This window comes from Caretta caretta, chromosome 1 (assembly GCF_965140235.1).
Source record: "Caretta caretta isolate rCarCar2 chromosome 1, rCarCar1.hap1, whole genome shotgun sequence".
Taxonomy (NCBI): Eukaryota; Metazoa; Chordata; order Testudines; family Cheloniidae; genus Caretta; species Caretta caretta.
Window position 1 is genome coordinate 16,263,138 of NC_134206.1, and position 16,463 is coordinate 16,279,600.

Here is a 16,463-nt window from a genome sequence, read left to right on the forward strand (position 1 = left end):
AGGTCTGGTCTGTACTCTCACTGTCTAATTAGATTCTGATCTCCCCAGGGCAGGGACTAGGGATCAGATCCTACTCCTAGCTAGAGTCACTTAGTGCTGCTTTAAACAAACAGTTAGTGTGCGGCATGCTGGGGTGTCAATCTACAGCGCACTGGCCTGCCACACACTGACTGTCCATGTGGACCCTGCTACCACTCACTCAAAGTTTCCTAGTGAGCACTGACCTGCTCCCATTTCAAAGCAGAGGAGGTGGAAGTCTGCACAGCAGCAGGGCCCACTCGGATGCAGCGTGTGGCAGGCTAGTGCACTGTAGACGTACACTCCAGCTTGCCACGCACTCACTGTTTGCCTAGACAAGCCTTAGTGGTGCAAAATGACCTTACATTGCCTTAAACGGGCAACTGATGATTTCCCAGGTTGGGGGGAATCCTGAACTGGTCACCTGGAGGTGTGGGGGAGGTGTTCTAGGGTGTGTAGCAGGAGCTGATGAAGATGGAGCTGGAATACAATGCACTCCGCTGACTCTGATCCTAGGGACTTTAATCCCAGGCGGTCATATTTCATGTTTACGCAGTGAGTTGGGGTCCTAGATGAGCAGTGTGATTGGGGCCCAAACCTGCAACCCTTACTCATACAAATAGTCCTTATGAGAGCAGTTCTCTGGACTACTCCCATGGGCAAGGATTGCAGGATTGGGCCCTAGAAAAGCAAAGCATACTGTAATTATGTTGATGTTGTTATTCACACTTGCAGGTAATTTCAATCTATAGTTTAGCCTGAGTTATCCCATGAAGCTATGCAAGTAATGCATCTCAGAACACCTTCCACTCAATTATTTAAAATCCAGTTGCTATGGAACTGCTGTGGGTGATCAGTTTAAAGAAAATCCAGATGGCCTTTGGTTTTGGGTTCCCACTGCGCTTTGGTTAATTTGGTGTTGCAAGGTATTAGGTTAATTAAAAGCCATGTGTTACATGGGGACGACTACACTTGTGGATTAATAAGTATCCAAGAGTATTCAGCGACTCAGACCTGACAGACATCAAGCTGCTGACAAGTTATTTCACTGAGAAAGGAAGGGAAAGGAAAGAAGTCACAGTGAAATAAAGAGTTTTGCCTTGAATCTTACAGTGACATTTTCAGGAGGCCTGAAGTCCGAATTGCTGGTTGCAGCTTCCTTTACATCTCCTACCGAAGATCACCCATTACTGGAGACGCTGGGAGGACTGTAAGTGGAGAAACACACTGTTGTCTGCTCAGTATATAGATTCCCACAATGCAAAGTAATTCGGGATAGTTCTAGCATATTCCAGTGGTGAGCCATGAGAAAAGCTAAAGCTTTCCTTAAGCTCTTCTTTGGAAACTCTCCTGTTAGGAGAAAATCTTTTCCAAGAACCACACTGTGACCCAAGACAAACAGTTCCTTGCCGCAGAAGTGAGTGCTTATGATCATTGTTCTGCAACAGGAGGCATAAAGCAAACCAGCTGATATCTTTGAAGATTCCTTGCCAGCTAGTGGAGTATGTGTAGGAACCAGGGAAGTGCAGTAGTCTCTCTAGAATGCTAAAGAGGCAAAAGCCATCAACATGCAGCAGTGCTCCAGTGCGGTGGATGCTGAAGAGAAGGACCAGGGCAAATGGACGCTGCTCCGGAATGTCAGCCAAGCCTTGAAACCCCGGACTCTTTTATCGGTAAGATAAGGGCCACTGGCTCTAAATGCTGACAATGGCTTTCAGACTCCTTTGAAATCTATATCACATTACAGTTTGATCCTCTGTAGGGCTTGTGCCAGCTTCTCACACAATTACATCTGCACCTCCTTCTTTGTGCCCCCCGCCCCTCCCCGTGAATGGTACAACATCCCTGAGCTCATTTGTAAAGCCCCTACTCTGGCCACATTTATGCCCCTCTTAAAAAAAAACAACAACACTTCTACTGTGCTGATTACAGTGAATCGAGTTGACTTGTATATAAATTGCCTGTTCCCCCTCCCCTCGCCTCTGTCCTGAGATTGTGAGCTCCTGGGGGCAGGGTCGGGAGGGTTTGGAATGTGCCTAGCATAGTGGCTACTACTGGTTGGTTCAGATATGGTTATTTATGAAATGACTGAAAGTGTTCTTGGTTCTGTGGTGCTGCGCCCTATATCTTGAATTAACCCCAAACTACCAAGATGCAGGGCATTTCATGAGGATTATTGACCAGTTTAATTGAGGTGTTTAATGGCCCAGCGCCAATCACCATGAAATGTCCTGGGCAGATGTTTTTGTTTCCATTGAACCTGATCCAAAGCCCACTGAAGTCAGTACAAAGACTCCTAGTGATTTCTGTGGACTTTGCATCAAGCCCTTTCCAAGCAGAAAAAGGAAATAGGGATATGGTGGGTCTAGCTGAGTTAGTCCAGGCCATCACAATTGCCTTTTTGGCCAGTGTTAACAAATGTAATTTTAATTTGTACTTACAGGGCATTTTGAAAAAATTAATATCCAGTATGTTAGCTAGTCAAATCATTTATTTATTTGTTGTAGTACAGTGGCATACAATAGAAGAGAAGTATAAAACTATACTTCATGGTATTGGGCTATGTATTTATCTCTGGTGTCTGGTGACATAATGGGCCACGAAACTCGGCTGCTTAGTACTGACCCCCAGAACGCAGGTATAAAATATTTTCTTTGAGGGGTATAATGTAATTTTTATTGTACTTTTGAGCATTCTCTGGCAATTAGGGGCTTAGAAGAAGAGACCTGGGTTCTGTCCACTGTGGTTTGACCAACTATAAAATGAGGATAATACTGTCAACTATTGTAAAATGCTTTGAGATCCTCCACTTAAAGAAGCTAAAGTATAATTGCTAAAGTATACAATTTAAGCTGATATATAATTGAACAATATGTAACTTACTTTACCCATATGTTTTTTCTTTCCTCTTCTACCAATTTTTCAATTAGTTCTAAAGATAAGGTATCTATTTTTGATTCTCTAAGCATATAATTATTTTCCTTATTTATCAGGTACTTCTGAAGACGTTTTGAGCCAAATTATAAGATTATTTTTTTAAACAGTAACAGCCAGAGCCTTAGTTGATATAAACTGGAATGCCTTCATAGACATCAATTGGTTTACTGATTCATATAACCCCTTTCATTAGAGGATCTCAAAGCACATTGCAACAGTAAACAAATATTGTTGTTATTATTATTAATTCAATACGGCTTTACTGATTGACACCAGCTGAGAATCTGACTCTAACTTTTCAAAGAGTTACAGGGAATCAGAGCCAATGTTTATCGAAGCCAACTGCATCTGAGTGGCTACATCCAGTCATTTGCAGTGTTACTCACCCTGTGTAACAAAGAGGCTGAAAGTACGAAATTGTCTTTAGTAACAATCCAGTTGGTGGCACTGCTGTGTAACATGGACTGTAAGGAGCTGTTTATGTATTAGGCAATGTCGTCAGTGCTAAGACACTCCTGCATTTGGGGGCTCTGTCACACTTTCGCACAGCTCAGTTGAGCCTCACGCATTGAGCTGGTTTGAGAGCAGGAGTTGTAGCAGCAAGTCTCAGCCACTAGAGGCAATGTGGGGCCTCCTCTGTAGGCAGCCAGCTCTGTCTCTGCTCTCTCTAGTCCCCCTGCTGGTGCCAGAGGGGCATAGAGCCCTAGGAGAAGGGGCTCTGCTAATAGAAAAGGCAAAGCAAGAATATGAGGAGCCAAATTAGGGTGACCAGACAGTAAATGTGAAAAGTCGGGAGGGGAGGGGAAGAGTGGGGGAAGCTTTCAACAATCCCCAGGCTCTGGCTCCCCCTGCTGAGGAAGTCCCCATCCCAGATCAAGAGTGTGGCATGCTGACAGGGCAGTGTGTGTAGGGAAACTTGCCCAGGGCTTCATCACCAGGTCTATCAATCTTGGATGAAGCCTTTCACAAACTCTAAATCCATACTGTAATGTTTCACTCCATATTCTTTAGGAAAATGTGCTTATGGTATGAATATGACATAATTGAGATATACTTTATGGAAGATGGGTCTTGTGAGGTATCATTGGAAAGATTATACTTTACTGAATGTGATTATCCAATTTGTATGCATGTATCATTTTTGTATCTAAAGTTAGAAATATGGACTATGTAACAGTTACAACTGGGTGTGTATTGGGAAGACACCCACCAGACGACAGGCCATAAAATTTGATGAACCATCAGGAAGGAACAACAAAACCAGGAAGATACTAATCCCTCTCCCTCCTGGGAGGTATCCGGGGACGTAACTGTGATACTATTAGGTCAGGTGGTCTTGTCACCTGATACTAAACATTACCTGGGACTTCTTGTAACTTTCCACTGGAAGAGAAGGGGGATCAAGTTTGGGAAACAAAGGATTCCCACCTTATGTAAATCCTATTTAAGGGTGGGGAGGATGGCAAATGGGACTCCTCCTCTCCATGGCCTGTCTGCCCAAGAAGAAAGACTACTAAAGCCACCTGAAGGGAAGGCAAGGGGGAGTCCAGACTGAGACAGGGGTCCAGTCTGAAAAGGAATATAACTGGAACTCTGAACCACAGAAACTTTGCAACCTGCCTAAAATAACATTTAGGATGGGAATTTACATTTTTGTTTCTTAAGTATATTGAGCTTAGCTTGCATATTTTGCTTTATTTGGTCAGTAATCTGCTTTGTTCTGTTATCTCTTATATTCACTTAAAATTTGCCTTTTGTAGTTAATAAACTTATTTCTTGTTTATAATATAACCCAGTTTATGAAATGTCTAACTTGGGGGGGGGGACAAGAAGTTGTGCATATCTCCCTCCACATTGAAGGAGGTGGTGAATTTCATAAATCTTTGGGTTTGTACCCCTAAAAGTGGTGTGCACGTGAGTGCTGGGGGAGCCCTCTCTCACAGAGCTGACTCCAGTCTGTGTCTGCAGCTGGGTGTGGCCCTACCTGTGTGTGTGTGCTGCAAGAGGCCGGAGAGCCTAATCCAGCAAAGCAGTAAGAGGGAACTCAGACTGATTGAGCAGGGGAAGCTCAGTTAAACCCCAGCACATCAGGTGGCATCCCAAAAGGGGGGTCCAACCTGTCACACATACATTTAAAAAAAGCTGAAATATACATTTATATGCAAATAAGATGCAAATAAGGAAATTTGCTCTATAATTAATGTGCATAAATGCTATACATGGAGATGCATAAAACTTGGTAGATATGGGTAGCAGAGTTTAAAGTAGTTGACTATTTAATAACAAGATACTGTATTTTAATTATAACTTGCATATGGCTGTATAATCCAGGGATAGTACCATGCTGTTAGAGAGCTTATTCCTTCACTCTCCCACTTCCCTGGTCCTTTTCGCATGAACAGAGAGCAACAATACCCAAAATCCGAAAGTGCAAACCATTCGATGTTTATTGGGGTGAACTTCCAGCAAGCTTAAATGCAAGTTCCTTTTTCCTTATTTTCGAATCCCAACTTACTTCCTGTTTGCCCCTAATTTATATAGTAATATTCTTAGCTATACCTTAACCAATCATTTTACTGAAATTTACCTAACCAAACCTAACATATTGTAACATGATTAGCTAACATTATATCCCACCACCTTAATTAGTTTACACCCAGCAAAATTAATTATACAGCAGACAGAAGCAATCACAGAACCAGACAGAGACCATGCAAATAAACAATAGCAAAGTGGGAACTATAATGACAAAACAGTACAGAAGTGAGGATTTCACAACTACATCTATAAAGACATAAAGGTTTCTTAGCTGTGTCTATTGGTAAGTGAGTTCTTACCAGACAGAAAACTATCAACCTAAATTTCCTTTTACGTCTTCTAGGCTCTTCCCTTTCTCTGGAGGTGATAGATCGGATCACCTTCCTAACAGCCCCATATTGACTAGTTTGGAATGTGAGGATGTGACCGGTCGCTTCCCAGCTTATGGCTGCCCCTGCTGCTTAGCCAAAGGCATTGGCCTAAGTACAGGGCCTCAGACTGTCACTGTGAGAGAAGGCCCTTACACAGATTCTTTCTTGTATACCTCTATTACTAGCAAAATGATAAACGTATACCTACATTCTTAAAGTATAGGCCTTTACAGGCAGGCCTGAATATCTATATCCTAACACATGCTGTTGTACTAAACAGTAGGGTTGCCATTGCCAGAGCTGGCCTAGAATTTTCAAACCTTGCTCAGGAAAAACTCCCTGAAAACATCGAGAGTTTGCTTAAGTTACTGGCCTGAATGATGACTTTAACAGTCAGTATTTAGGCAAAAGGCAGCATAGTACAGTGCCTGAGTGTGTGCTAATACAATAAGCTAGCACAGTAGGGGTACCGGTGTTGCCAACTCTCACCATCTTATTGTAAGTCCTGGAATATTTGTGGTTTCTCTGAAGGCCGTGGCTGCTGGAAGCAAGAGATTACCTGAGAACCTCAGGTTCGTTTAGAAAAGAGCAGTCTTCTAGCCTGCATCGTTGAGGAGAACAGAGCAAAAGGGTGAAGCAAGTTCACCCGAAGGGCTTAGAAACCAGAAGGCCAAGAAGATGAGTCTAACATTTATTATTTAAAAAAATCTCATGGTTTTTGTGGCCTGACTCATGATTTTGGAACACTCGGGGTTGGCAAGAGTTGGGTGCAGAGTGGAGAAGTATTAGGAGTGGAGAAAGCTGCGTGACCCGTGACCCCCACCTCAAAAGCATTACCGCGCCGTGGATTGGGTGGCGTATTGAAGACGTTGCCTCCCTGATGCCGCAGCAGCTCCCAGGGTAGCAGTCCATGGAGGCCAAGACAGCAGGTGCAAACAGCAAGAGTGCATGCATCTCCGCCTAGAGCCGCAGATGGACAGCCCCCAGCCTGAACAGCCTGTAGCCTTCTGGTGGGTTGGGGGAGCTTAAATGTAAAATTGCATTAAAAATAGAAAGGAAAAACATACATAGAACAGAAAAAAACGAGATCCTAGGGATGAAGAGGAAGAGAGAGAGAGAGAGAGAGTAAAGGGCTGGAAGAAAGGAGAAGCAGCAAGGAGAGATGGTAGCAATTGACCCAAGGCCTGGGGGACAGCCATCTAGCAATCTGTTGCAAAAGGTGGAGGTTCCACCTTCAAATGGTTGGGAACCACTGATGTACAGTGCATCGCCTAAGTCAATTTCTGGATGTAGGTTTCATTAAATCAAAGAAATGTAGGGCTGGAAGGTATCTCAAGAGGTCATCTAGTCCAAGAGGAGCATATGGCCCTCAAAGGGTTATTCATCCTCTCCATTCCCATTGGGTAGATGACCAGAGTGATACATGTTTAGCAATGTTTTATATTCCTTGTTAGTTGGCTATGAAAGAAATTGCTGCAGAAAGTGCAGAGTGCCCTTAACTCCCTTTGCCGGCAGTGGAATTGGAGGAGGCTCAGCACCTCCCAGGATCGGGTTTAGAGGCAGGAAAGAATTTCATGTTTTCATTGAAGGTTGGTTCCTCCTTCTTTGAGGACAATGGTGAACAACTCGTGGAGAGGAGTAATTTAAAACCCGTGTAGGAAATGTGGGGTCACATTAGTGGCCTGATCCGACAGTCCTTACTCAGGCAAAATTCCCATTGACTGCATTAGGGAATGCAGGGTGATATGTCTAAAGCCTGCTTTCTAGTCACAGCATCATGCTTGCATCGGAGTCACTTTTGCTTGGGCTGAGAATAAGCTGTTCTGTGCAGGTGAGACTGAGCTGGAAGCCGCAGTCAGACTGCTGCCCATGCAGAGATAGCAACCTGTTGTCTGCAGACAGTACACGGGCACTGCCCTCCATTCCAGGTTCTCTTCAGTGTCAGCTATACGTTGGACTAGCCAAAGACATTTACTGCCCAGCGGCAAAATAAACAATCTTTCCCCTGTCTCCTGCTTCCTGTCATGTGAGAACGGTCACAGCACAAGATTCGGGCCCTCAGCACCTTTCCCTGGGCCCCTGTGTGGATTCAGACCTTCCCGTTGCACAGAGGAAAGGCCGGGTTTGGTCCGACCCCTCTGTTCATCGTTTTGCACTGGCTTAGGCAGTACTCCATGTGCACGCCCCTCTGATGGGACCATTTGTCAACACATTTGATTCTGGTGTGGGAGGCTTTCGGGTTCAGATCAGACTGAACCTGTGTCTCTTGTTGGTTTTCTTTTAATGTCCCTCCCATGCCCACCCTCTGCCTGTGATGTTGTTTTAAAATATATTGTATTGAAAAAGGGGCAGACTAGATTTTACACACGTGAAAGGGTTTCCCATGAGTAACGGTCTGATTAGCAGCAGGTCAGTTTGCCAAAACTGGATGAGAGAGGTAGCATACATTGCAGTGCTAGGGCCTAGTTGCCTCACGCTAGCCTTATGACCCGCCTATGAGGAACGGGTAGCATTGTTGCCTAGTGGGTAGGGCACTGGACTGGGACTCAGGAGACTTGAGCTTTATTCCCAGCTCTGCACTGGCCTGCTGGCAAGTCACTTCCCCCCTGTGCCTCAGTTTCCACATCTGTAAAATGGTGACAATGATACTTTACCCTCCTTTTGTGAAGTGATGAAAAGCTACTGATGAAAAGCACTATGGACTTGGGTATTGTATGGACTACAAAGGAGGTCGCTTGCACTCACACCCGTGTTTTGAAGTAAAACATTCAGAAATGACTCTATCCGGGAATGTTGAGTCCTCCCTGCAGTGCTGTGTTCTTCTGCTCATCTTCACTGAGAACATGCCTATCCTCTGTTTCGTTTCAGGGGGATTATGTATGGATGGACCTCAAAACCGGTCGGGAATTCGACGTTCCCATCGGAGCTGTGGTCAAACTTTGTGACTCTGGGCAGATCCAGGTGGTGGACGATGAAGGCAACGTATGTATGAAGGAGAAGAGGACTGTGATTGTGTGTCCTTTGTATTAGTGTCAGATGTAGGGGCCCCAAATAGGGTTAAGCACTGGGTGCTGTACAGATGCACAGTATGATCCAAAACCCATTGAAATCAATAGGATTCTTTCCATGAACTCCCATAGACTTTGGATCGGGACCACACAACATGAGATAGTCCCAGTCCCCAAGGACATAGGTGGAAGACAAGATACACAGAGGAGGTGTAACAAACAAAAGGAGAGAAAGGGGGCGGGGGGAGTAACTTTGACAAGGGCGACCACAACAAGACAGTGCAGTAACACAAAGTAGCTAGTGAACAACTTGTCTATTTCAGAGCCAATTAAAGGGGCTTATTTAAGCCTTTTCCTGTTTCCAGTTTATTTTATTGGAGAGGAGGGATAGTCCAGGGATTAGGGTGCTAGCCTGGGACTTGGGAGACCTGGTTCGATTCCCTGCTGTGCCATAGGTTTCTGTATGACCTTGGCAAGTCCCTTACGCTTTCTGTGCCGGAGCTCCCAGCCACCATGGCAGGTGAGGGGACCCCCACAGCAGCCCATCTCCTGTGGGTGACCCCAGAGCTCCCGCTTGCTGCAGGTGGCGGGGAACCCCCTGGTGCTCCCTGCTGCTGTGGCCGGCGCCCCCACCACCAGAACTGCTCAGCCCCTGCGACCCTGGAGCTCCCTCTCACTGCAGTGGCAGGGGGACCCTGGAGCCCCAGCAGCAATGAGTGCTGAGCTGAACCCGCCTCCCCATTTTGTCAGGGATGTATTCCCCCTTCCAGGGTGGGAGCTGGGAGCAGTGCAGAGGCCGGCTGGGAGCTCCAGCCCCGGGGCAGAAAATATCACCGAGGTCAATGGAAGTTCTGGATCCCGTGACCTAATCGGAGCCTTAACAATAATACATAAGCCTTGCCTTTAATACAATGGACTCCAAAGAGATTTAAACTTAGTACAATGAGGTTTTCCAAGGATACTGCAGGAAATTGCAGTATCTGTCACATGCACTGCCCTGCCTCACAGGGGGAGGAGGGTTGAGAGGATAAATACATCCAAGATTGTGAGGTCAGACATGACAGTGATGGGGGGGAGGGAGGCTGTGACAGGGCCTTGTCCTGCTCCTGTCTCTTTTCTAGCCACAAACCAACCACTCGGAGAAAATGCTTTGTGCTGTTTATTTACACTGTTCTTTCCTACCGCCTGTCCAAACCTTTGCAGCTCTGTATTTATCATAACATATAGTCCTTAGCTCACCCAGCCAAGGAGAGGGAAAGACAGAGGGTCTCTTTCTCTGAGAAGCCTGTCACTCTCTCATGTCCTTCCTGTGCCTTCTCTACCTCTTGGGTAATGAGCTAATTAACCTTTGGGGCTCTCCTCAGCCCATCCCAGTCCACCAATGAGGTGCAGCTCTTCCTAATCAGGGCTACTCCAGAGCAACTACTTGTGGTTATGGTCACCAGAGGGCTGCATGAGGTGCTGTTTCCCAGCACTCTATCACAGGGCCTATATAAATACTTTAGATTAGGGCTTTTAGTTACCACTGCTCCTGCTAGCCACTCCTCTTCTCCTATAGGATCCCCACTAACATCTTCCCTAATCTGCTCCTGAGTTCCCACCGAGCCCTTCAGTAGCCAGCCCCAGTCATCTGTACCAGTTTCTTGGTTTTTTACCAGTAGGGTTGTCAACCCTTCTGGATTGGCTGGGAGTCTCCCAGAATCAGCCTCCATCTCCTATTAAAATCTCCCGGATTGCCTTTAATCAACAGCACAGTGGGGCTAAGGCAGGCTCCCCACCTGCCCTGGCTCTGCGTGGCTCCCGGAAGCCACCGGCACATCCCTCTGGCTCCTAGATGCAGGAGGAGGCCAGGGGGGTCTCTGTGCGCTGGCCCCGTCCTGAGTGCCAACTCCGCAGCTCCCATTGGCTGGGAAACACGGCCAATGGGAGCTGTGGAGGTGGTGCCTGCAGGCAGGGGCAGCAAGTAGAGCCGCCTGGCCACCCCTGAGCATAGCAGCCAGCGGGACGTGCCGGTCGCTTCCGGGAGCTGCCTGAGGTAAGTGCTGCCTGGCTGGAGCCCGCACACCTCACCCCCTCCTCCACCCCGCCCCAGCCCTGAGCCCCTTCCTGTACCCAAACTCCCACCCTAAGCCCGCACCCCCTCCTCCACCCCCAACCCCCAGGCTCAACCTGGAGCCCCCTCCGACTCTCCAAACCCCTCTGCCACAGCCCAGAGCCTGCACCCCAACCCTCTGCCCCAGCCCGATGAAAGTGAGTGAGGGTGGGGGAGAGTGAGCAATGGAGGGAGGGGGGATCGAGGGAGTGGGGCAGGGCCTTGGGGCGGGGCAGGGTGTTTGGGTTTGTGCAATTGGACCATGGACAACCCGAGTTACAGAATAGCTTTGTAGGTCATGTCATGCAGCACAGCCTCTGAGCAAAGTCTCCATGAGCTCCCGGCTGGATCCGTCTAAAGTGCCCGTTTTTGGCTCCAGAGCCAATTAAACCACAGGAATAATTTGCCAAACCTGAAAGGACAAACTTGCTTAAGGTGATGTACAAACCTGAAGCTCCAAAACCTTGAGAGCAGGTCAGGGATGAACCGGGCAGCCTGTGAAACCCAGTGGATCTGGCTACCAAGATCAGAAAAGTGGCTGAATGCAGTAATTATTCTCATTGTTTATATTACAGCAGTGCCTAGAGGCCCCCGCTAAGATCAGGCCCCATTGTGCTAGGTGCTGTACAAATAGGGTGTCCAGATGGCCTGGTTTTATTGGGACCATCCTCCCTTTCCCCCCCACCCCCCCCGACATCCTGATTTTTCACACTTGCTCTCTGGTCACCCTATGTACAAATGCTGGCTAAGAAATAGTCCCTGCTCCAAAGAGAATAAAGAATAATAGGTTTTCAGGAATCAAAATGCCTCTGCAGTCCTCCTCAGAGCAGCTCAAGGAAAGGGTAAATGGAGCTTTGACCCATTCATCTAAATCCCCATTTCATGGACACAGGAATTGTCAGACCGATGGTCCCTCTAGTTTAGTAACCCATTTCCACAACTGACCAGTAATGGATGTTTCAGAATCATAGAATCATAGAATATCAGGGTTGGAAGGGACCTCAGGAGGTCATCTAGTCCAACCCCCTGCTCAAAGCAGGACCAATCCCCAACTAAATCATCCCAGCCAGGGCTTTGTCAAGCCTGACCTTAAAAACCTCAAAGGAAGGAGATTCCACCACCTCCCTAGGTAATGCATTCCAGTGTTTCACCACCCTCCTAGTGAAAAAGTTTTTCCTAATATCCAACCTAAACCTCCCCCACTGCAACTTGAGACCATTACTCCTTGTTCTGTCATCAGCTACCACTGAGAACAGTCTAGAGCCATCCTCTTTGGAACCCCCTTTCAGGTAGTTGAAAGCAGCTATCAAATCCCCCCTCATTCTTCTCTTCCGCAGACTAACAATCCCAGTTCCCTCAGCCTCTCCTCATAAGTCATGTGTTCCAGTCCCCTAATAATTTTTGTTGCCCTCCGCTGGACTCTTTCTAATTTTTCCACATCCTTCTTGTAGTGTGGGGTCCAAAACTGAACACAGTACTTCAGATGAGGCCTCACCAATGTTGAATAGAGGGGAACGATCATGTCCCTCGATCTGCTGGCAATGCCCCTACTTATACATCCCAAAATGCCATTGGCCTTCTTGGCAACAAGGGCACACTGTTGACTCATATCCAACTTCTTGTCCACTGTAACCCCTAGGTCCTTTAATGCAGAACTGCTGCTGAGCCATTCGGTCCCTAGTCTGTAGCAGTGCATGGGGTTCTTCCGTCCTAAGTGCAGGACTCTGCACTTGTCCTTGTTGAACCTCATCAGATTTCTTTTGGCCCAATCCTCTAATTTGTCTAGGTCCCTCTGTATCCTATCCCTACCCTCCAGCGTATCTACCTCTCGCTCCAGTTTAGTGTCATCTGCAAACTTGCTGAGGGTGCAATGCACACCATCCTCCAGATCATTTATGAAGATATTGAACAAAATCGGCCAGAGGTCCGACCCTTGGGGCACTCCACTTGATACCGGCTGCGAACTAGACATGGAGCCATTGATCACTACCCATTGAGCCTGACAATCTAGCCAACTTTCTATCCACCTTATGGTCCATTCATCCAGCCCATACTTCTTTAACTTGCTGGCAAGAATACTGTGGGAGACCGTGTCAAAAGCTTTGCTAAAGTCAAGGAACAACACGTCCACTGCTTTCCCCTCATTCACAGAGCCAGTTATCTCATCATATGACAAGGATGAGCCAAACCCCTCCGTCCATCACTAGCAGTGTTGGTGGCTGGTTTATACCCAGAAACATGAGGTTCTGTATCCCTTATCATTTTGTTATCCTTGCTAATAGTGTAGATATTCTTCTTTTTCATGTAAGGCCTGATTCTCACTTCACTACAGCCCCTTTACACCACTCTGGCAGTGCAAAGGGGGCTTAAAGTGGGCTTAAAGTGGTCTTAAATTGCACACCCACTTTTAAAGCCCCTTTATACTTCCAGATCAGTGTGAAGGGGTCTGTAACTCCATGAGAATCAGGTCTATAAAAGTCTAATTCCCTTTTCTTTTCTTTTCTTTTCTTTTCTTTTCTTTGATCCTGCTAAGCCTTTGCTCTCAATAGTGCTTTGGGACAGTGAGTCCCACATGTGAACTGATGATGTTAAAACACAGCTATATCCTGGTCTTGCAGGGATCTGAGAGATCATTTCCTTTTCACTATGATCCTTTAAAGTTAATGGCTGTCATGCCCATGTACTGCATACATCCTTTCATCCTGTCCTTTCTGAATCTGTCTCGGGTGCATATCATGGTAGGCTCACTTTTGACCTCTTTCCCCTTTTTCTCTCCAGGAGCACTGGATTTTCCCTCACAATGCCAGCCACATCAAACCCATGCACCCGACCTCTATCCATGGGGTGGAGGACATGATCCGCCTGGGGGACCTGAATGAAGCTGGGATTCTGAGGAACCTGCTCATCCGTTACCGAGAGCACCTTATCTATGTGAGTGTCCACCCGGAGAATGTCATCTCACCCCAGCTTTGTTGTGTTTATTTTCATTTCTATCCTGAACTGGTCCAAGCCCCATGCGTACCTATTCTCTGCCATGTCTGCTGCAAAGTTTACATGCTGTTCCTGCAGGACATGAGATACCATTACACGTGGAGGTTTACTGAATTGGGGAAAGGATATATCTTCTGGATGTTAAGAAAATCTAATTCCTTTTATGTGACCAAATGGGGAGCGCCCCTCACCGCTGGGCTAGCGAATTCAAGTCCCACATGGGAGCCTGGGTTTACACCTGAGAGTGGATCCCGAGTGCAGGGAGTTTCTGCAGTTATGAGCAATGTGCTTTGGGTGAAGCATTAAACTGAGTTTCTCGTTGTCCAAGTGGAACTTATAGATCCCATGGTAACAACTAACCATCCCCAGGTATTTGCCTGGGCGCGCTTTAAGATCGCAACATGTTTAGCTGACCTAACTGAGGATTACATGCATAGGGGATGTGGTTGAAGAATCCCCACAGTGTGACAGGCTCTGGGAATTAAATAACCTGCGATGTGACAAGGCAGTTTTCCCACAGTGACCTTGCAATACCTGGTGCGTGCACTTAAGACTTATTCATTCTGAATTTCCTGGTTTCTCTCAGCTGCGGTTTGATTGCTACGATATTTTTCTTAGAACTCTTAAGTTCCCGATATGCACACGCCGCCTTAACGCTCCTTTAAGTGCTGTTTGACTCAGCAAAGCGACTGTAAAATCAGCATTGTGGATTTGCAGGTTTGTCTCTCAATGATCTCATACCTGGTATGCTCAGTTCCCTAGCTTTGCAAACTCAACTATTTCCTCCTGACGCCGCATTGCTGGTTCTAACACTTCCACAACCCAGATTCTGCCCTACGTGGCACTTGTGCAGCTGCACAGGTTTTCATTTAGGACATAATGTGGAGGCAAATTGAGTTGCACAGTCGTTCTGCTATAACATTACAACTCCAAAAGGAGTTGGAGGAGTCGGAGATCAAAGGGTCTTGGTTTGTTTTATCAGAGTTGCGGAATCGCTGGCTGCGGGCTTGCAGGGTCATAAGATGCACAGGTTTGTGCCTGAAGTAAAACATACCTGGAGTGCATGCAAGCATGCTATTTGATGTTGCCAAATAGTCAATGTGACCACAGAAGAATGGGGCATTTCCGGATAGCTCTTAAATTGTAAGGCTTGCAGGCACCCAATGGCAGAAGTACATCGTTTTGTGCCCTCACCAATGCCTATGCTGCAGTGTAAACTCAGGGCTCAAGCTTAATCTCCCTTTCGTATACACACAAATCATGCTAACCCAGGGCTCGGGCTAAGATCCTATGGGGATGAAGTGTTGGAGTTAAACCAGGGTTCAAGCCTGATTGCATTGCAGTGTAGATGCAGCCCCACTGGACTTGTGTTCTGGGATCCACCAAAAGTATCCCACAATCCCCCAGACAGACATTCTTTGTCCTCTGGACAGTCAAGTTTGGTGGGCTGTCAAGTTTTCCCATGCTGCACCACGAACAAGGCATTAGCGCGGCCATATTTTGGGAGGACACTAGGAAGTCTGGGACATGGGTGGTTGGATTTGGGCCTGCATAATGCAGTGAGGATACGGGGTTCAACAATTCCTAACCTGGAGTTACAAATGAGTGTAGACGCTTAAGCCCTAGGTTAACTAACCCAGGGTCTGCTAACTTGAGTTCTACTAACCTGGGCTTACATTGCAGTCTAGACATACCCTCTAAGGTCTTTTTTTAAACAATTTAAGGATTTCATTTAAAGATGAGTGATTCATAGGCTGGTAGATTTTAAGGCCAGAAGGGACAATTATGGTCATCTAGATGCTTGTTTGAATCTTAGGAAAACTATCCAAACCTCTTAGGTCAGTAAGGCCCGGCTGGAGAACTCACAAGAACAGGCTTTCCTAACATCTAGAGAGAGCACTCCGCCACAGAAGTAGGGGCCTGTTTGCAGAGCCAGATCTGACACACACTCTCTCACTCTCTCTCTCTCTCTCTCTCTCTCTCTCTCTCTCACACACACACACACACACACACACACACACACCTCGCAAAAGTTTGAGGGTGTTCAGATGCTTGAGTTTGGTTCAGGCCTGTCTCTACTTGTGAGATTTCTAGCAGACCCTGTTTCCAGGTAGGGCAAAAATATGGCAAGAGCAGTCTTTTCTTTTGGTATTTTGCCAGCTCCGCTCCTTGCCTCAGATGGAACTGGGGGTATGTGAAAATGAGAAAAAATGTTACATCAGCATTTTCCAAATCTTTCATAAATGCTGGGTTTGGTTCCAGAGCTGGGTGAATTCTCTGGCCTATGTGATGCAGGAGATCAGACCACATCCTCCTAATACTCCCTTCCGGCCTTGAAACCTATGAAGAACCAAGGCAGTCAGAATAGGTTTAGCAATAACTAAGGATACAATTTACTCATGGAGGTCACTGATTCTGTGACTTTAAGGAACCCCGGTGACTTCTTCGGCTGCACCCCTGCCACAGTGGCGGGGGCTGGAGCTGTCAGTCACCTGCAGCAGCAGTGGG

At 46.7% G+C, this 16,463-nt stretch overlaps 1 protein-coding gene across 1 annotated transcript in view; it reads left to right on the forward strand.

Moving 5' to 3' along the window:
* The first annotated feature begins 1,045 nt into the window (after positions 1-1,045).
* Positions 1,046-16,463, forward strand: part of MYO7A (myosin VIIA) — a 118,652-nt gene continuing 103,234 nt past the window's right edge. The window contains exons 1-3 of the mRNA XM_048840256.2: positions 1,046-1,691; positions 8,733-8,846; positions 13,743-13,895. Coding sequence (XP_048696213.2) covers positions 1,587-1,691; positions 8,733-8,846; positions 13,743-13,895 — 372 coding nt within the window. The 5' untranslated portion in view covers positions 1,046-1,586. The remainder of the gene's footprint in view (positions 1,692-8,732; positions 8,847-13,742; positions 13,896-16,463) is intronic.